The sequence below is a fragment of the Etheostoma spectabile genome, chromosome 17 (genome assembly GCF_008692095.1).
Source record: "Etheostoma spectabile isolate EspeVRDwgs_2016 chromosome 17, UIUC_Espe_1.0, whole genome shotgun sequence".
Classification (NCBI taxonomy): domain Eukaryota; kingdom Metazoa; phylum Chordata; class Actinopteri; order Perciformes; family Percidae; genus Etheostoma; species Etheostoma spectabile.
The window spans coordinates 24,272,993-24,290,673 of NC_045749.1; the positions used below are offsets into that span (position 1 = coordinate 24,272,993).

A 17,681-nucleotide genomic window follows, 5' to 3' on the forward strand; every position below is an offset into this window, starting at 1 on the left:
GCAAGTAATGTGTTTTTTTCGATGAACTGTAACTCCCATTTCTTTAAAATCCGGCCTGAAGACTTTTCTGATTGAGGCTGCCTTTCTTTAAATACCTGTTAATTTCTTATACTGCACTGCCACTTTTGTCACATATTATCTGTTTTTACATTTGTAATTGTTTTTATTGCTTTTTAATGTTTAATATTAAGCTCTTTGAATTGCATTGTTGCTGAAATATTGTGCAGCCCTAATTTTTACTTTGTGCTGGGCGTTGGTTACATTTCCAGGACAGCCCGGTGGTGCAGTGTTTAGAAGTACTAATAATACTACTAATACTAACTACTATCACAGCACACACGCACAAGCTTTCAAGCTGAATGGTTGTCTGTTTATGTGCAAACCCTGTGGTTGTCAGGCGACCTGTCCAAGTGTACCTGCCTCTCGCCCAGTGTCAGCTGGGATGGGCTCCAACTGCTTGTGACTCTCTAACAGGATAAACAGGTACCGATGATGGGTCGGTGTACTGTACATTTAAAGATATCTACTACTGCAAACCTCTTCTTCTAACTGGTTTTCAGTGTCTCCCTTTAAGTACGTTACTGTGTTACCATGCACATGTAGTGTTTAGGGATTTTTTGTCATGTGCGTCCTTGAAAAACCTTTTTAACAAGGTTTAAGGTATCTCCATTATTTCTTTTACTATTAAATGTTTTCTATTTATCTATCTCACTGGTTAGATATTCTAAAAGTAGACAGTCACCATCAAGCATATAGAAATATAATAACACTGACTTTCTAGAGTAACGCTTCAAACATGAAAGATAAGGGCACATTTTGTGATTAATTTAGGAAAAAAAACACAACTTTAAACTCCTTTAATAGTCATAGGTACAGAACATGTTAGAACTGCACATGTAGTATATTGGTCACTGTGTTATATGTACTGTATAATGTTAAACTAAGCTAAATAAAGACAATGGAACTATGACTAGAAATAGTAATAGTAGTAGTAGTAGTAGTAGTAGTAGTTCATGTAGCTGGGCAGTGCAGGGCATTACTGGGCATAGCAGGACGTAGCAGGGTGTAGGGGGGCATAGCAGGGTATAGCAGGGTGTAGGGGGGCATAGCAGGACATCACAACAGCAACAGTTTTCACAATGGCTTTACAAGGGACAGAGCGGCCCGTCTGGTGTAGCAGGACCGAAGATGCCTGTGGATTTGTAGCTGACAGCTCAGTATTTACTAAGAGAGTCGTTTTTTGCTACAGAGCAAACTTTTTCTATGTTTGAAAAGGTTAATTCCATGCAAATCTTTTCCAGTTAATTCAAACAAACAGAAGTAGACCAAACGGTATAGCCAACAATGCCTTCAGGGACAGAGGGACAACTCAGACACTTTAACTGGAAGGGCCTGTTTTTTACAGCGAGTGCTTGGTTTGAAAGGTCCATGAAAATCTTTTGGATTATCGTAATTTTGAAATGAAGGTCAGCTGGGTAGCTGAAGTTCAGGGCATACATTAGTCCAAACAGTATACCAACTGCTAATGCTACATTATCAAGACCTTGCAACACCTTAATGCCTTCTAGGACAATTCCAATGTCCTCTGGTTCATCACTTGAAGCATGTTCTTCTCCGGGTTCCCTCCCTGGTCTTGTGTTTGTGTCTCGTTCCTCCCTGGTCTTGTGTTTGTGTCTCGTTCCTCCCTGGTCTGGTGTTCCCCTGAGTGTGTGTTTGTTCTGTTCCTGTTTTATTTTGAAGTCTGTTTTTTGTCTCGTCCTGTCTTTAGTTTTACTTCCTGTGTCTTCCCGCTCTTGTGATTACCTGATGTTTTCCACCTGCTTCCCTGCCCTATTGTCACCTGCCCCTCGTTACCTCGTTACCTTGTTACCTCGTTACCTTGTTACCTTGTTACCTCGTTACCTCGTTACCTCGTGTATTTAATGTCTATGCTTCCCTCGTCTCTTGTCAGATCGCTCTGGTTCGTCTGCCTGTCAGTTCCTCGGCCTGCTGTCGTTCCTGTTTCTGCCTCTGGCGTGTAAATGTTCCGTCTTTCTGTCTTGTCTGCTCCTCCTGGAAATTGCTGCACTGTTTTCAGGCTGCAAGGAATTATTTGGTGTCAAATATAAAGTAACCTCGCACTAACCATCTTCACAGTATAACAATAAGAGCACATACATACTTCAAAACATCAAGTCAAACATTCAAATTGTTTTCATAATGGCTTTATAAGGGACAGAGCGGTCCGTCTGGTGTAGCAGGACCGAAGATGCCTGTGGATTTGTCGCTGCCAGCTCAGTATTTACTAAGAGAGTCGTTTTTTGCTACAGAGCAAACTTTTTCTTTGTTTGAAAAGGTTAATTCCATGCAAATCTTTTCCAGTTAATTCAAACCAACAGAACTAGACCAAACGGTATAGCCAACAATGCCTTCAGGGACAGAGGGACAACTCAGACACTTTAACTGGAAGGGCCTGCTTTTTTACAGCTTTGTTGGAAAGTTCCATGAAAATCTTTTGGATTATTATAATTTTGATTATAAAGTGTAATGAAGGTCAGCTGGGTAGCTGAAGTTCAGGTCATACATTACATCTACATGATTGCACCTTGTTCTTGAAAGGAATATAAATGTGTAGCATATTCTAAATTTATTTCTATAAATTCAAAGACCTGCGATTTCCCATTTTTTTCAGTGTAGTCTCATATTGCCAGCTATTCCTCCACAGCATGATGCCTGATCTTTGTGGTCTTTTGTGATCTTTGTTATGGAATATAGGGATAGTGGTTTAAGTGTGGATTAAACCAAGTGGATTAAAGTGGATTAAAATTGAATTTTCAAGTGTGTAAATTTTGAAACACATAGGCGCAGCCTCCATCTATATTCGATTTTACATGCAGACCTGTTAGGTAATAACTGGGCTTTGGCCAATTATTGAAATCTTTAATGAAAATGTACAAAACAGTATTATTCTTGGTTGTTGGTTTGAATGTGTGAAGGTAGGTCTGACGGGGCCCCGCACACATAAAGGTGGAGTGACGTCAGAGGAGGCTCCAGTCAGTAGAAAGACAGCACCCCGTCCTCCCAGCGCGCTGCTGCTGTTGGCCCCCTGCGCGTCCCAGGTAAGATGCATGCTCTGCAGCGCTCTGCCTCCCATTCTCAGCAGGGTACAGACTGGGGGGGATAGTTGTTCAAGTTACTGACCAATCATTGGCGCTTGTCTCTCTCCAGGAGCTTCCGTCGTCCGTTCCATTGCCCTGCTCTTTTCGGGACTAACCATGGGGGGACTGGATGCGCTTCGGCAGTTTAGTTTGATCAAATGGCTCCGAGAGGAGAGACAGTCCAGGAAACTGAGTCTCTTCATTGTTTTCGTCGCTCTTCTCTTGGATAACATGCTGCTGACTGTAGTCGGTAGGTACACCCCTGCTTTTCTCCCCTCGGATATCTCTGCAAAGTGTTTTCTTTTCTTCTCGGTGCAACAGGTAGTCCCGGTCCCCAGGTCTGTCCAGAGATGCCCAGGGTCTGTGGAGCTCCAGTCAGTCAGTCAGCCAGCAGATCAGCGATGTGTTATTAATAATAATAATAAATTGAATTTGTATAGCGCTTTTCCCAAGCTCAAAGTCGCTTAACAGAGTGTTGGGACTCAACCCCCCATCAGACCCTCATATTCATGAGTCCATTTTATATGTCGACAAAAGAGCAAGTGGCAGGTTACCAAAGGGACAATTATTTTTTTTATTATTATTAGGCTACATTTAACTTTCAAATCGAACGTCATCCCCAATATGAGAAACGGAAAAGTGTCCCCTTCAATATTTGTTATTATCATATCAAATTCCTCGAAGAGCCAAAAGAAAGCTCAGTGTCAGTTAAAGCGGCTCCAAAGCTCTCGATGCTCACTGAAGCAGCTGTCCGCGTGCACGTTCACAGCTCATCACTCACGGGTCAATCACAGCTCAAACACTCGGTCTCATGTTCAATTTATACTGTAACAGTGTGTGTGTGTGTGTGTGTGTGTGTGTGTGTGTGTGTGTGTGTGTGTGTGTGTGTGTGTGTGTCTTTATCATCCCAATCATTTCCACTGCACCCTTTGAAATACTTTTATTCATTTCTAAAACACACCATATCATATATTAGGTATTTTGATTATGTAAAAACTGTCAAGTGAGAACATACAACATGTTTCTGTGAAAAATCAAAAAGGTAGATATTTCTTTATTACCAGTTCCCTCTACCTGGTTAGTCTCCCTGAATCCCTCTGAAGGGTCTTGCTGTCCAGATGTCTTTATTTTGTGTTACCAGCAGCATCATTGGCCCGTGAGTGTGTTCCTGCATCCCGTCATGATTAGTGCTATATTACCCCCTCCTACATAAAGTTCCACTCAGCAGTATATAGTCAGGGTGTGGGGTTGCCCCGGGGCCTTGGGGTTATGAAACGCAAACCGAGAACCTTTGTTGCATGTTGCTCTGAGCTTCTTCCTCCTCTCATTTGCTGTCACTTCTCTGGAGCAGCATGACCATGTAGGAAAGTCTGTTTCATTGACGTAGACAAATCCAGGGAATTTAAAGAACCCACTGAGACAAGCTGCCTGCAGGGCTCACGTCTAAATGCATTTACCTAATTATTTGGTATTGTTTAACATCACTATACAACATAATAACATTTATAGGTCAGAAAAGACGAAAAACACAGTGTGGTCTAGACCTACTCTATCTGTAAAGTGTCTTGAGATGACTGCCTTTATTATTTAACACTATAAAAAAAGTTGAAAATATATATTCTTTTTCTTGAGAGTAATTTGTGGTGATGTCGTCATGGAGGTCTCTTTCTTCCTTTAGGATAGTGCTTGGGATCAGCCCTCTTCAGCTGACATACAGTATGATGGAACAGCATCATGCTAGTGAATCAGTCAGTGGTCGTGTCATATTTCATTGCACCGAGCTCCTCTAACCTCTCTTTGGCCTCTAGTTCCCATCATCCCCAGCTACCTGTACAATCTGGATGAGTCAACAGACGTAGTGTTGAAGAACATCACTGCGTCCCAGCCGGCAGCTCCAGGAACCTTCCACAGCATTGTGTCCTTATACGACAACACTGTGAGGTCTGCAGGTTTCAACGCCACAGCCTGGTCCCCGGACCTGGTTCCTACGGCCACTGCTGCCACAGAGCTGCCACACAACTCCTCTGACTGCCCCCAGTCTGCCAGCAGGCTGCTCAGTGAGAACGTCAAAGTAGGACTGCTGTTCGCCTCCAAGGCCACCGTACAGCTGATTACCAACCCCTTCATAGGCCTACTCACAAACAGGTAGGCTGTTCTCTTGTGTCTCTGTGTAGATACATTTAGTATGTAGCAAATCTTTACTGGTCCAATCAGAGGGAGTGGCTGAGAACGATGACGTTGAGGTTTGGTAACCTTTGGGGAGTTCCAATAATGGCGTCGGAGAAAGTTGTGGTCCGTTGTGGCAAATCCAGATGTTAAAGCCTGAGTGCCAATGGACGCAAGTCTGGTAGGAGTGGGCCAATGGACGCGGGTCTGGTAGGACCGGGCCAATGGACGCGGGTCTGGTAGGACCGGGCCAATGGACGCGGGTCTGGTAGGACCTGGCCAATGGACGCGGGTCTGGTAGGACCGGGCCAATGGATGCGGGTCTGGTAGAAGTGGGCCAATGGACGCGGGTCTGGTAGGACTGGACCAATGGGCCCGAGTCTGGATGGACCAGTATATCATAGAAGACCAATGTAGCTTCAATAGTACAGCGCGGTTAAATGCTGACTCTTTTGGACTAAACATTGCAAGGGTGAGCCATTATCGTGGATTTTAGGATTGATTTGTACTTCTTCACATTTTCATTTTTCTGCAAGTATGGTGTCACCTAAAATCTAGAGGACAACTTATTAACAATGGGTCAAGGATTTTTTGAGAAGAATAGCTACCAGAAAAAGGCCAGTCCGAAGATTTGAGCAGAATGTGAGCTAAATGTTGAGTGGCGAGGGAGAAGAGTGGATGCTCCAACATTATTGGTTCTCACCTCAAAAGCAATATTTAGTGTCTCCGATGGGCACTCAGATGCTGTAATTGAGGCAAGGAACATTACCTGTTGTTAGTCACCTTCCCTCCTGACAGAGGACAATACAAGGCAAGTCAAGCATGTCCAGGATCTATGGGGGATACAACAGCTCGGCTTTTAGCATTTTAATGAAAGATGTTGTCTTAGTCCTCCTGTTAAAATGTCAGGCTAACAACGTGTCATGCAAAAACAGAATTTCTACAAATGCTTTGTGTCTATGGCATTAAAAAGACATTTATTTATTTGTGGAGTTTATTTGAATAAGTTTGGCTCTCAGGTAATGAATCCGTACTGGTTCTGCCTTCCTTTTGGAAACTTCATACACAGTTGGAGACAATCTACGTCCTCCATACCAGCAATAATGAAATTAATAATGTATTCAAACTGACAGCGGATTTTAAACGTGATTTGTATGCATATGTACAGCAATATCAACCTCACCATTTAAATAATTACCAGTCCTCCATAACTTCTAACATTGAATCCTTATAGGTCTCACTGTTTTAGAAAGGAACAATATGCTGAAAAGAAAGAATTTCCCATTTCAATGAAGCCATTTATTTAACCTACGTGCAGTATCTGTGTGTGTAGACACCTCAAACTAATTATTAGCTTAAATGTAGTATTTTTCTCTTCGTCCCTTTAGAATTGGATACCAGCTTCCTCTATTTGCTGGCTTCTGTATCATGTTCCTCTCTACAATCAGTAAGTTCCTATCACTGCTTCGTCATTGTCAGAAATATGAATGCTTGCAGCATGCCTGATGTTTCTGTCTGTATTTCTCTTCTTCCTGCTGCTGTGAAGTGTTTGCCTTCTCATCGAGCTACGCTCTGCTGTTTGTGGCCAGATCCCTGCAGGGTGTGGGCTCGTCCTGCTCCTCTGTTGCTGGTAAGACACCCACACCCCCACACTCTCTAATTCTTGCTCATATCCAGTCTGTCATCTGTTCAGCTATTCAGCTCAACTGAATACATTCATGGTAAATAAAATACTGTAGACATTGAGTAAATATATTGTGTTATTGAGTGAGCCTGTTATTTAAATTAGTGTTGCATCATGGGTTTTTTAGAGCCTAAATGTTGCCAAGCTAGACAGAGGTGAAGATCCCCGTCCGGTCATCGGATGGAAAGAGTGCCGGGCAGGGGCCAACCCTATAATTCCCTCGATAAACAAGCAGACACAAGTGGCTTTCTTGCTACGTGGAGTGGACCTTCAATGAGCTGGGAAGGCATAGACTCAGAGAAACAGGGTTAATGGCGTTTGATATGGGAAAAAGGCCCACAAACCTTGGGGTCAACTTCATGGAATGGATGTGAAGAGGCAAATCCTTGGTAGCAACCCACATCCTCTGGCTTGGCCTGTAGGAAGGAGCTGGTTGTCTGCCCAAATCGGACGACAGGGGACCGTGCATTGCTTCTTATTGGCCGGGAACAGGGGATGCTGGTAGCCATTGGCGCACTGGAAAGGAAAGAGGCCTGTGGCAGCCGAGGGAAGAGTATTGAGTGAATATTCCTCCCAGGTGAGATGGTCCCCCCAGGTGACCTAATTCTGGGAAATAAGGCTTCAGAGGCAGGTCTCAAGCTCCTGGTTGAAGGGTTAAGCCTGACCATTGGACCAGTGGTAGCCAGAGGACATGCTGACGGTGGTGGTGCCGAGGAGATAGCAAATCTCTTTGCTAAAACGTAAGACGAACTGTGGTCTCCTGTCTGATACAATATCACTGGGTAACCTATGGATCAACCACATGGGTTAGTGGAAGGATTGTCTCCGGTTCCTCTGCAATATGTTCAGGGTCTTAAAGGCGTGACAGAGCATCTGGTTTTGCATTTTGTGAGCCTGGATGAAAAGAAAGCGTGAAGTTGAACCTGTTAAAGAACAGGGTCCATTTAGATACTTAGCCGCATTAAAGTCACACTTTTCAGCTTTGACATAAAGTTGATTCTCCAACAGCTTCAGAAAAACTTGGCATACATGAACCTCGTGAGTTACAGTATCTGGTGAGAAGTACACAAAAAACATTCAAATACTCCCTCCAAACATCATTCACAAATGTTTGAAAGAGAGCTGGAGCATTACAAAGTCCAAAAGGCATGACAAGGTACTCATGTATTCCATTCATCTCCATCTTTGATCTTGATGAGGTGATAGGCATTTCTAAGATCTAACTTTGTGAAGACTGTGGCTGTTTGGCTTAGTTCAAAAGCAGAGGAAATTAATGGGAGTAGATAACGTTTTTTTACTGTAATGTCAACAATAAGAACTACAGTCAATGCGTAGTCTGAGAAAGCCATCCTTTTTACCCACAAAAAAGAAACCAAACCAGCTGGATAGGAGGACGGACGGACTATTCCCAACTTCAGAGATGAGGGGATGTACTTTTCCATGGCTCCCCTCTCCAGTCTAGAGATGGAGTACAGATGCCCCTTAGGAACAAGCATGGCAGTTAACAGGTCAATGGCACAGTCAAAAGGTCGATGAGAGGGAAGTGACATGGCTTTTGTTTTGTTAAAGACTTATTTTAAGACATGATAACATGAGGGTACCTTAGATAAGTTTGGGTAGTAGCTGCCTGAGAGTAGTTCAGTCACTGGAGTCTCGAATGAGACTCCCTATTCCATAGCCTGTTGTCTATTAAAGCCGGAGGATTCCATCCCCTATCTGCGGTTATAGTGCAGAATTCAAAGGCATAATCTACCACTTGACAGTGGCGCTGCATGATCTGCATTAGGACCCTAGAGGCTTCACTGGCAGGTGATGTATGATCAAATATCTTGCTCACGGTTTCTTGGAAAACCGAAAGTGACTGGCAAATGTTAGAGTTTCTGGACCATTCAGCAGTGGCCCAAGCAGCGTCTCTGCCAGTTAAATGGGGCACAATGAACGCCACTTTAGCCTGGTCTGACACAAAAGCTGCCAGGTTATGCCTAAAGTGCAGGTCACACAGGACTAAACAATTTTCACAGTCACCTGAGTCCCCTGAACACAAATGCAAATACAAAGGAGCAGCATGATTTCTGGTTGATGCATCTGCAAGATTGTCAGCAGGTGGTGTGTCCAAAGGTGCAGGCACCAGGTAAGTGAGGACTTGGTTTAGTTGACCTGCCAGGTGGTTTATGTGAGTGGTGACTGAGGTTTGGAACTCCCCCTGACACTCGGTGAGGTCTTTCCCCCCACAGTGTCTCCTCCTGGGAGATCTTGGTGCCCTGTGCAGAGAGGGCAGTTTGGAGGTTCTTTGGCTCGATTGAGTCCATACTGTGGGCCAGTTGGTGCACTCGACTCAAAAACAGTAGAAAGTTTAACAAAAATGTGTTGTTTGAAAAGTTCAAACAACAAAAAGCGCTCACTAGGAGCATCTAACAATGTCACAAACCCTGGTTCCATGAAGTTCTGGCTAGAACACTTCAGGACACTAACACATGGACAGGATCCAATATACTATGCATCCTGACAAAGTTCTTTTTGCCTTTGGAATTAAAATAGCCCCCCATCTTAACCTACCCTTCACCATACATAGAGACCATCTATAATTTCCATAAGATTATCTCTCAATGCAAGTCAAACCAGCTATTAAGCTAACTGAAATAACGCCATGCCAATCTTTAGTTATGGTGAACTCTTATATGACTTACTGTATCAGTAATGGTTTTGTTGTATAAAATCTGCTTGAACCAGTGATAAGTGGTGCAGGATCTTTTCATATGTGTGTTTTCAGGGATGGGAATGCTCGCGAGTGTGTATACAGACGATGAGGAGAGAGGCCGCGCCATAGGAATCGCCCTGGGGGGGCTGGCATTGGGAGTGTTAGGTATGTAAACAAGCGTAGTCCAACCATCTTCTATGAAATATCAATCAAAACTTCAAGAAACCATAAAGCTGTGACCAAGGACATACACACTCATCATTCTACAACCAGGCAAAGTCTAAGCTAGTAGAAATGGTTGAGGCTTAAGGGGGCCATTTCATTTTTAGTACACAAGTGAAAACATATATTCCATGGTTTTAGTAAACTTCTCATTGTTAAATGTTTTTGCAATGTGAGCTGTCTTAATGAACTAGGTTGCAACGCTGCATTAACTGTAGTGATATTAAAGTTGATCTCTCCACCACTGACCATGCCGTGTTCTGTCCACAGTGGGACCCCCCTTCGGCAGTGTGATGTATGAGTTTGTTGGGAAGACGGCTCCTTTCCTTATTCTGGCGTTCCTGGCTTTGTTTGATGGAGGTACAGTTACATTGTCTCTTACTGTACATCCACACCAAGAATAGTCACTGTAGAAGGAATGTTAAAGATAAAGTGTGAGCTCAACATTGTTGAACACAATGCCATACATTTTTGAATTACTATGTATTCTCATAGATATCAAAGTCTTACATTAAATTAATTCAGTGTGGGTCTTTACAGCTCTGCAGCTCTTTGTTCTTCAGCCCACCAAGGTGGAACCTGAGGTGAGTTTGTTTGCTTGATCATTCATTTCCTAAAGCTCATCTTACTTCATTAAGATGACCTTTACAGCTGCAGAATATTTCAAATAATTCTTTATGGCAGTTATTTCTTAATTGGATCATACATACAGAAAAAATGTGGATAAACAGAAGGTGGAGGACATGCAACAAAACATCCATGGCCTTTGGTAAATGTAACATGGACAACACTTACTGTATATAAAACCTTTAACTTGACACTAGTGCATGCTGCTTTACAGTGCCTGACATTCAGCCAAGCAAAGTGTCCTTACTCAGGGACAATCTAACATTCAGGATCCAACCTTTGATTCTGCAATCCATTTTAAGCTAAAGTTAAAATGACTGACTTAAAACTGTATAAGCCCACCGAGCCTGAATGAGAGGGAACTGGAAGTAATTAAAATAATCTTTCGTCAGTACCGGCTCTATTCTTTGATCTGTGGAGTTGATATGTGTCTTTAACTGACAAGTGGGACAATAATGGGAGAGTTAGGTTTATGTAACAATGGTGGGTTGGGGTTAAAAATGTACGTGTCAGTGAGTATGTATCCAGCAAAGCTGGAAGAGTTAGAAATGAGTACTGGACTGACACCCTCCACTGTGGATGCCATGCTCTTTACTCTGCGATGCTTTGTAAGAGACCAGGCTTCTGGCTGCAGAGTTGATTTGTTCAGATTGTATTGCCCGTTCTGCACTGCGTTGCGACCAGCAGCAGCCTGCCTCCGCTTGTCAAAAATGCTTTGTCACAACAGTGGTGATAACCAACGTTGAAACTAACATTGTCATAAGTGTTTTATATCAATGGATTTTATTATAAGGCAAGTCAAGTGTTGATTCGAGAGGCTAAATCGATCAAACATTTTCTCAGCTCTCTGTTAGCCGTTGGCTGCTTGCACGTCTCTTTAAAACATAACCAAGGCTAAGGGCTGAGCATCTCGGACCAGGGCCGGGCTAGGGTCTAGATTTTAAACCCCTGCAGGGCTCTATCATTAGGTACCGGCACCATGTTTCATATACCGGTTAAAATGTGAACTGTACCAACGTCAGTCCTATTAGGCTCAGATAGTGTTATTCTGATTATATTTAGCAGTATATCTCATTCACTGTTTTACATGTTTGACTTTTCATTTTCTCCAAATAACATGCCAGTTCTTTAAAGTTAAAATCCGGAAGATCTCCGTTCACCTATGATGCTAGGCGGGAATTGTAGGTGTCACCTGTGTGACGTCAGTCAGTTACCAGCCTACCCTCTGGAACGACCTAAAGCCTTTTTACATACTGTACCTTTATAGTGCATAGAATACTAAGTTATTTGAATAGCCCAATCATTGTTGGCATGATTTCATGAATCATGTTTTGATGGTAAACATACTCATGTCGCAGAGAATCCTCAGGATGACCTGGAACTGGATGGCCTTAGTGACTACCTTACCTATTGGCCAGTAGTCCGGAGCTTAGCACCGCCCAAGATGATTGTGATTGGTTTAAAGAAATTCCAATAAACCAGAGCAGGGTTTTCTCCTATCCAGAAATGCTGTGTGGACTAGCCAGACCTTCCTCTGCAGAGCTGCACAGGAAGATCTGGCAAAGCAAAGCTATCTTAAAGGTGATGTTGGCATTGTGTGCAAACATACAAAGGAAGCATAACAACTATTTTATCACTGAGATTGGTAACCTGAGTCTTGTACAAGTGGGTTTGGTTGAGGGATATCCATCCATCCATCTTCATCCGCTTATCCGGTATCGGGTCGCGGGGGCAGCAGCTCCAGTAGGTGGAGGTTGAGGGATATGGTGTAAGCTTTATGTATTTAATAGATAATGTTGTTCTAATGCCTTTGTCCTTCACAGAGTCAGAAGGGGACCCCGCTGTTGACGCTGATGAAGGATCCATACATTCTGATCGCAGCCGGTAAGAAAATAATCACAGCACTTAGGAGAAGCATCAGTGGAATGTTTCCTTTTATAAAGGCGAGCAGCGAGAGATATTAACCTGCATATTTTTTATGTTTAAAGCACTTTATTCATCTTGGACTTGTGTTGTGAAGTGAGTTTTGCATGTTAAAAAGAGTCATCTATCCATCAGAAAAACGCTGTGAACAACACTGTGCGCTCTGCGTGTGTGTGTGTGGGGGGGGGGGTCCAATTTGTAGAACTAGCGTAAGGAATTAAACAACTACTACAGAAAACCATAAGCACCATTTAGTTGTAACTATATTATTCATTGATAATGTTCTTTGTCACACATATTAGTCATTTTAGTGCCATCCATCCACTCTTCGTGGCCCCTCAAGCTTTTTCCAAAGGGACCCCAACGGGTCCCCTGGCCAGATGGGATACATACTCCCTTCAGTGGGGTTTGTGCCCACCACGTGGGTCTTGTCCTAACTGGGCGTGCCAAGAACCCATCCACAATTAGGCATCCTGGAGATGGGGGGGGGGCATCCTTATCAGATACCAGTGGCTCAAATGCCTTTTCCTGTTCCTAAGGTGGAGTAAATTAATAGTTTAGTTTGAATAACAGACATGAGAATAAACAAAGAAACTTACAAGACACAAAAGTATTTCACTGTAGAAGAATATGCAAAATAAATAAATACTCTTAAATAATTATTTTGGCCAAAAGGGAGTAGGATAATCAAAAAGCTTTTTGGGTTCTACCCTTTTTTAAATGAACACACATTTACATCTTTAATCATAAAATAATCCTCAGGGATCAGGAGGGGACGGGGAGGGTCATCCAACTTTTTTTAGTCAACCTTTGTATTCATTAAAACAGCAAAATTTCAAAGTGGCTTGTTTGGTGCATATTTTTCCACGTAGCTCTGTCAGTCTCGCCCCCCCCCCCCCCCCCATCGCTAGCAGATGGGTCCCTCCCTGTTTGACAGTTTGAGCTGTAGCTTTGCAGAGAACCGTGGTGAACGTTTGCTGCTACAGATTTCCAGGGCTGGAGGTTGGAAGGAAAAGGGAACAAATAGGGAGAAAGAACAAAAACAGAGTATAATTGACACTTTGTCCACTTATGTCCAATCTTCCTGCCCAGGTGCCATTTGTTTTGGAAATATGGCCATTGCCGTGTTGGAGCCAACGCTGCCGATCTGGATGATGGAGACCATGTGTTCCAGTGAATGGCAGTTAGGTATTTACAGCGCTCTCTTCAGGACTCACTGAGAAAAGACACAGTATGCACACACAGTATACTGTATAATTTCTTTTTAACATTTAGCACCTAAATGATAAAATAAAAATCAGTCAGTACTTCAAAAATGCACACACAAATGGTATTTATTTGTTGACATTGTCAGAAATGTGTCAATTCTAATTAATTCTGTGTTTTACTGAGCTCATAGCTACAGGTGTCGCTTGACACTAGTGTAATTCTGTGTTTCTAAGTTTTGGTCCTTTCCATTTACACAGATGAGGGGGCCAGATTATTAGAAACACCTGTGACTATGATGCCGTCCAGAACACCACCCCCACTATGACCTATATGCTAAACATATGATTTCATTTACACCTCTATGACAGTGTGACAGTGAACATTAAAGGGCTGTAAAAGTGTTTAGCTTCTATTATGAAATCATGTGTACTTTACATTACTGGAAACCATTTTCCAAAGCATGGTGTTTCAGAATTTCTAAGATGTTTCCATCCCTTCTAGACAAGTGATTTCCATTCATTTCAAAATCCACCTGGGAAGACTTGAAGAAAAAAAACATTTTTTTAAATTTCAGTAACATCAGAGTTTTCGAATGTATTCAAAAACCCATAATGCAACAACACATTGCTAGGAGTGATACTCACTTTCTCTGGTTACTATTTTTTTATATTTTAACAAAATAATATCATGCGTCATTGCTCCACATGTTCTAATTTACATTATATACAGTACATGCATCTTTTACTTCAAGACTTGCCATAGTGCAAAGGTGTGTCTCCTCTGTCCTGCTAGATATTAACTATCCACAGGCTTTCTGCAGTCTTTGGTGTTATTAGTATGTTCCAGTGGGTTGTGTATGGAGTCTGGGTCAGATAAAAAGGATGAGTGGGGAACAGGATATTAGGGTGTCATGTGCTGGCAGGTGGAAAGCACAAGTCTTTATTACAGACAATGGAAGATGTACGGAGGCTCAGTGATGAGGCGCTGATAGAGATCTGCTTATCTTAGAAAGGCTGCCCACACCTCCAGTCTCTCATCTCTCTCTCTCTCTCTCTCTCTCTCTCCTCTCTCTCTCTCTCTCTCTCTCTATGTGTCTGTCTGTTTCCCAGGCGTGGCTTTCTTACCAGCGTCCATCTCCTACCTTATTGGAACCTACATCTTCGGCACGTTGGCGCACAAGATGGGAAGGTAAGGAGAGAAATTATCCATATCTCTCTCTCTCTCTCTCTCTCTCTCTCTCTCTCTTGCTCTCTGTTGATGTGGTATCTGTTTCCACCCCTCTAAATGAGTTTTCAGTGTTTTTTATTGTTTGAGAGGCTGGCTGTATTGAGGCCTTGATGATCCAGCGCTGGGGGGGTTGTGTCTGTATAACGAAGGTGTCTTGTGAGAGAGAGGGAAGACTGTATGAATGCATAGTACTGATTCCTGTGAAGGTGAGGCGATCTCACACTTTCTGGGACACAAAGCGCCAGGTGGGTGCACACAGTTGTCTTTTTTAATTTGTGGTGTGGTTTGTATTTTGAGTCACTTTATGATATGTTGTTTAAGAGTTATATGTATAAGAATAAGCATTTGTTTAATTTCTAGATGCTGCTTTTCTGTGTGTACAAAGTGCCTGCATGCTAGAAACTCTGCAGGGTGCCCAAAACTTTTGCAGACGCCAATTTTTAGTTTTCTGTTATTTTGAAAGTGTAAATGATGGAAATAAATCTAATTTTTGTGACACTTCATTTGATGCCTTTTGGAGACTTTTCTATCTTTTCTTGGCTTCTTTATGCACATCGATAAAAAATTTTTACCTGGGGTGCCCAAAACTTTCAAACCCCACTGTACACTAAATTAGAACTCGTTTGAAAGCCTTGTTCTTAATCTTCAACATCCATCATGGAAAACATTACAGCCAGTTATATTTGTTGTTATTTACCGAGCTCCAGGACCAGATTCAGAATTTTTATCTGAATTCTCAGTTTTTATGAGGTGTAGTCCTTAAGTCAAACAAAGTACTTATTATAGGTGATTTTAATATCCATGTAGACATTGACATCAATAGCCTTAGTACTGCTTACATCTCACTACTAGAGTCAGCTGGTTTCAGTCAGAGTGCATAAGGCCACTCACTTTTTGACCCCACCCCCGACCTCGTGCTGACATACAGCATCACAATTGAAGATTTAATCGTATTTACACAGAATCCTTTATTATCAGACCATTTTCTTATAACTTTTGAATTCTTACTACCCGACTATGCTAAAGTAAATGAAAGCTTCTACACTAGACGCCTATCTGACAGGGCTATAGCTAAATTTAACAAAGATATTCCGACAGCATTTACTTTAATACTGTTCCTTAATATAATAAACAGAGGACCTTTAGGTTAACTTTAGTCCTTAATAGACCAGAGGACCTTTATGTTAACTTTAGTCCTTAATGTACCAGAGGACCTTTATGTTAACTTTAGTCCTTAATAGCCCAGAGGACCTTTATGTTAACTTTAGTCATTAATAGACCAGAGGACCTGTATGTTAACTTTAGTCCTTAATGTACCAGAGGACCTTTATGTTAACTTTAGTCCTTAATAGCCCAGAGGACCTTTATGTTAACTTTAGTCATTAATAGACCAGAGGACCTGTATGTTAACTTTAGTCCTTAATGTACCAGAGGACCTTTATGTTAACTTTAGTCCTTAATAGCCCAGAGGACCTTTATGTTAACTTTAGTCCTTAATAGCCCAGAGGACCTTTATGTTAACTTTAGTCCTTAATAGCCCAGAGGACCTTTATGTTAACTTTAGTCATTAATAGACCAGAGGACCTTTATGTTAACTTTAGTCCTTAATAGACCAGAGGACCTTTATGTTAACTTTAGTCCTTAATAGACCAGAGGACCTTTATGTTAACTTTAGTCCTTAATGTACCAGAGGACCTTTATGTTAACTTTAGTCCTTAATAGACCAGAGGACCTTTATGTTAACTTTAGTCCTTAATAGACCAGCGGACCTTTATGTTAACTTTAGTCCTTAATAGACCAGAGGACCTTTATGTTAACTTTAGTCCTTAATGTACCTGAGGACCTTAGGTTAACTTTAGTCCTTAATAGACCAGAGGACCTTTATGTTAACTTTAGTCCTTAATCGACCAGAGGACCTATATGTTAACTTTAGTCCTTAATGTACCAGAGGACCTGTATGTTAACTTTAGTCCTTAATAGACCAGAGGACCTTTATGTTAACTTTAGTCCTTAATAGACCAGAGGACCTTTGGGTTAACATTAGTCCTTAATAGACCAGAGGACCTTTATGTTAACTTTAGTCCCTAATGTACCAGAGGACCTTTATTTTAACTTTAGTCCTTAATAGACCAGAGGACCTGTATGTTAACTTTAGTCCTTAATGTACCAGAGGACCTGTATGTTAACTTTAGTCCTTAATAGACCAGAGGACCTTTATGTTAACTTTAGTCCTTAATAGACCAGAGGACCTTTATGTTAACTTTAGTCCTTAATAGACCAGAGGACCTTTATGTTAACTTTAGTCCTTAATAGACCAGAGGACCTTTATGTTAACTTTAGTCCTTAATAGACCAGAGTACCTTTATGTTAACTTTAGTCCTTAATAGACCAGAGGACCTTTATGTTAACTTTAGTCCTTAATAGACCAGAGGACCTTTATGTTAACTTTAGTCCTTAATAGACCAGAGAACCTACGACCTGCCTACAGACGACTTTAGACTTTGTTGCATCTCTAAAAAAGAAGATGATGACGCAAAGGAAACTAGCACCTTGGTATAACTCCCGAACTCGCAAATTGAAACAAACCTCGTGAAAACTTGAAAGTAAATGGCGTTCCACCAAACTCGAAGAATCTCGTTTAAATTGGCAAGACAGTCTGAAAATGTATAGGAAGGCCCTCAGAAATGCCAGATCAGACTATTACTCATCACTAATAGAAGAAAATAAGAACAAGGCAACCTTAGCGTACTTGGAGGATTTACCGTTAACATTAACAATTGAGTAATGG

The 17,681-nt window shown here is 41.9% G+C and overlaps 1 protein-coding gene and 1 long non-coding RNA gene across 5 annotated transcripts in view; one reads left to right on the forward strand and one right to left on the reverse strand.

Annotated features, from left to right (window-relative positions):
- Positions 1-1,195: 1,195 nt before the first annotated feature.
- On the reverse strand, positions 1,196-17,602 carry LOC116705684 (uncharacterized). Its single transcript, XR_004335993.1, has 3 exons — positions 17,365-17,602; positions 8,141-8,146; positions 1,196-1,206 (listed from the first exon to the last, which is right to left on the reverse strand). It is a non-coding gene; the product is annotated as an uncharacterized LOC116705684 (long non-coding RNA).
- LOC116705643 (synaptic vesicular amine transporter) overlaps positions 2,981-17,681 on the forward strand; it is a 38,405-nt gene continuing 23,704 nt past the window's right edge. For 2 of the 4 annotated variants that reach the window (XR_004335982.1, XM_032542005.1), the window contains exons 1-11: positions 2,982-3,098; positions 3,208-3,387; positions 4,946-5,282; positions 6,692-6,750; positions 6,850-6,933; positions 9,758-9,850; positions 10,178-10,267; positions 10,448-10,491; positions 12,358-12,418; positions 13,550-13,645; positions 14,776-14,854. Coding sequence is in view for 3 of the 4 variants with exons in the window: in XM_032542005.1 (XP_032397896.1) it covers positions 3,255-3,387; positions 4,946-5,282; positions 6,692-6,750; positions 6,850-6,933; positions 9,758-9,850; positions 10,178-10,267; positions 10,448-10,491; positions 12,358-12,418; positions 13,550-13,645; positions 14,776-14,854 (1,076 nt within the window). In the remaining variant the exon portion in view is untranslated. Of the gene's footprint in view, positions 3,099-3,142; positions 3,388-4,945; positions 5,283-6,691; positions 6,751-6,849; positions 6,934-9,757; positions 9,851-10,177; positions 10,268-10,447; positions 10,492-12,357; positions 12,419-13,549; positions 13,646-14,775; positions 14,855-17,681 lie in introns of those variants that run through there. The other 2 variants (XM_032542003.1, XM_032542004.1) reach the window with 2 other exon arrangements.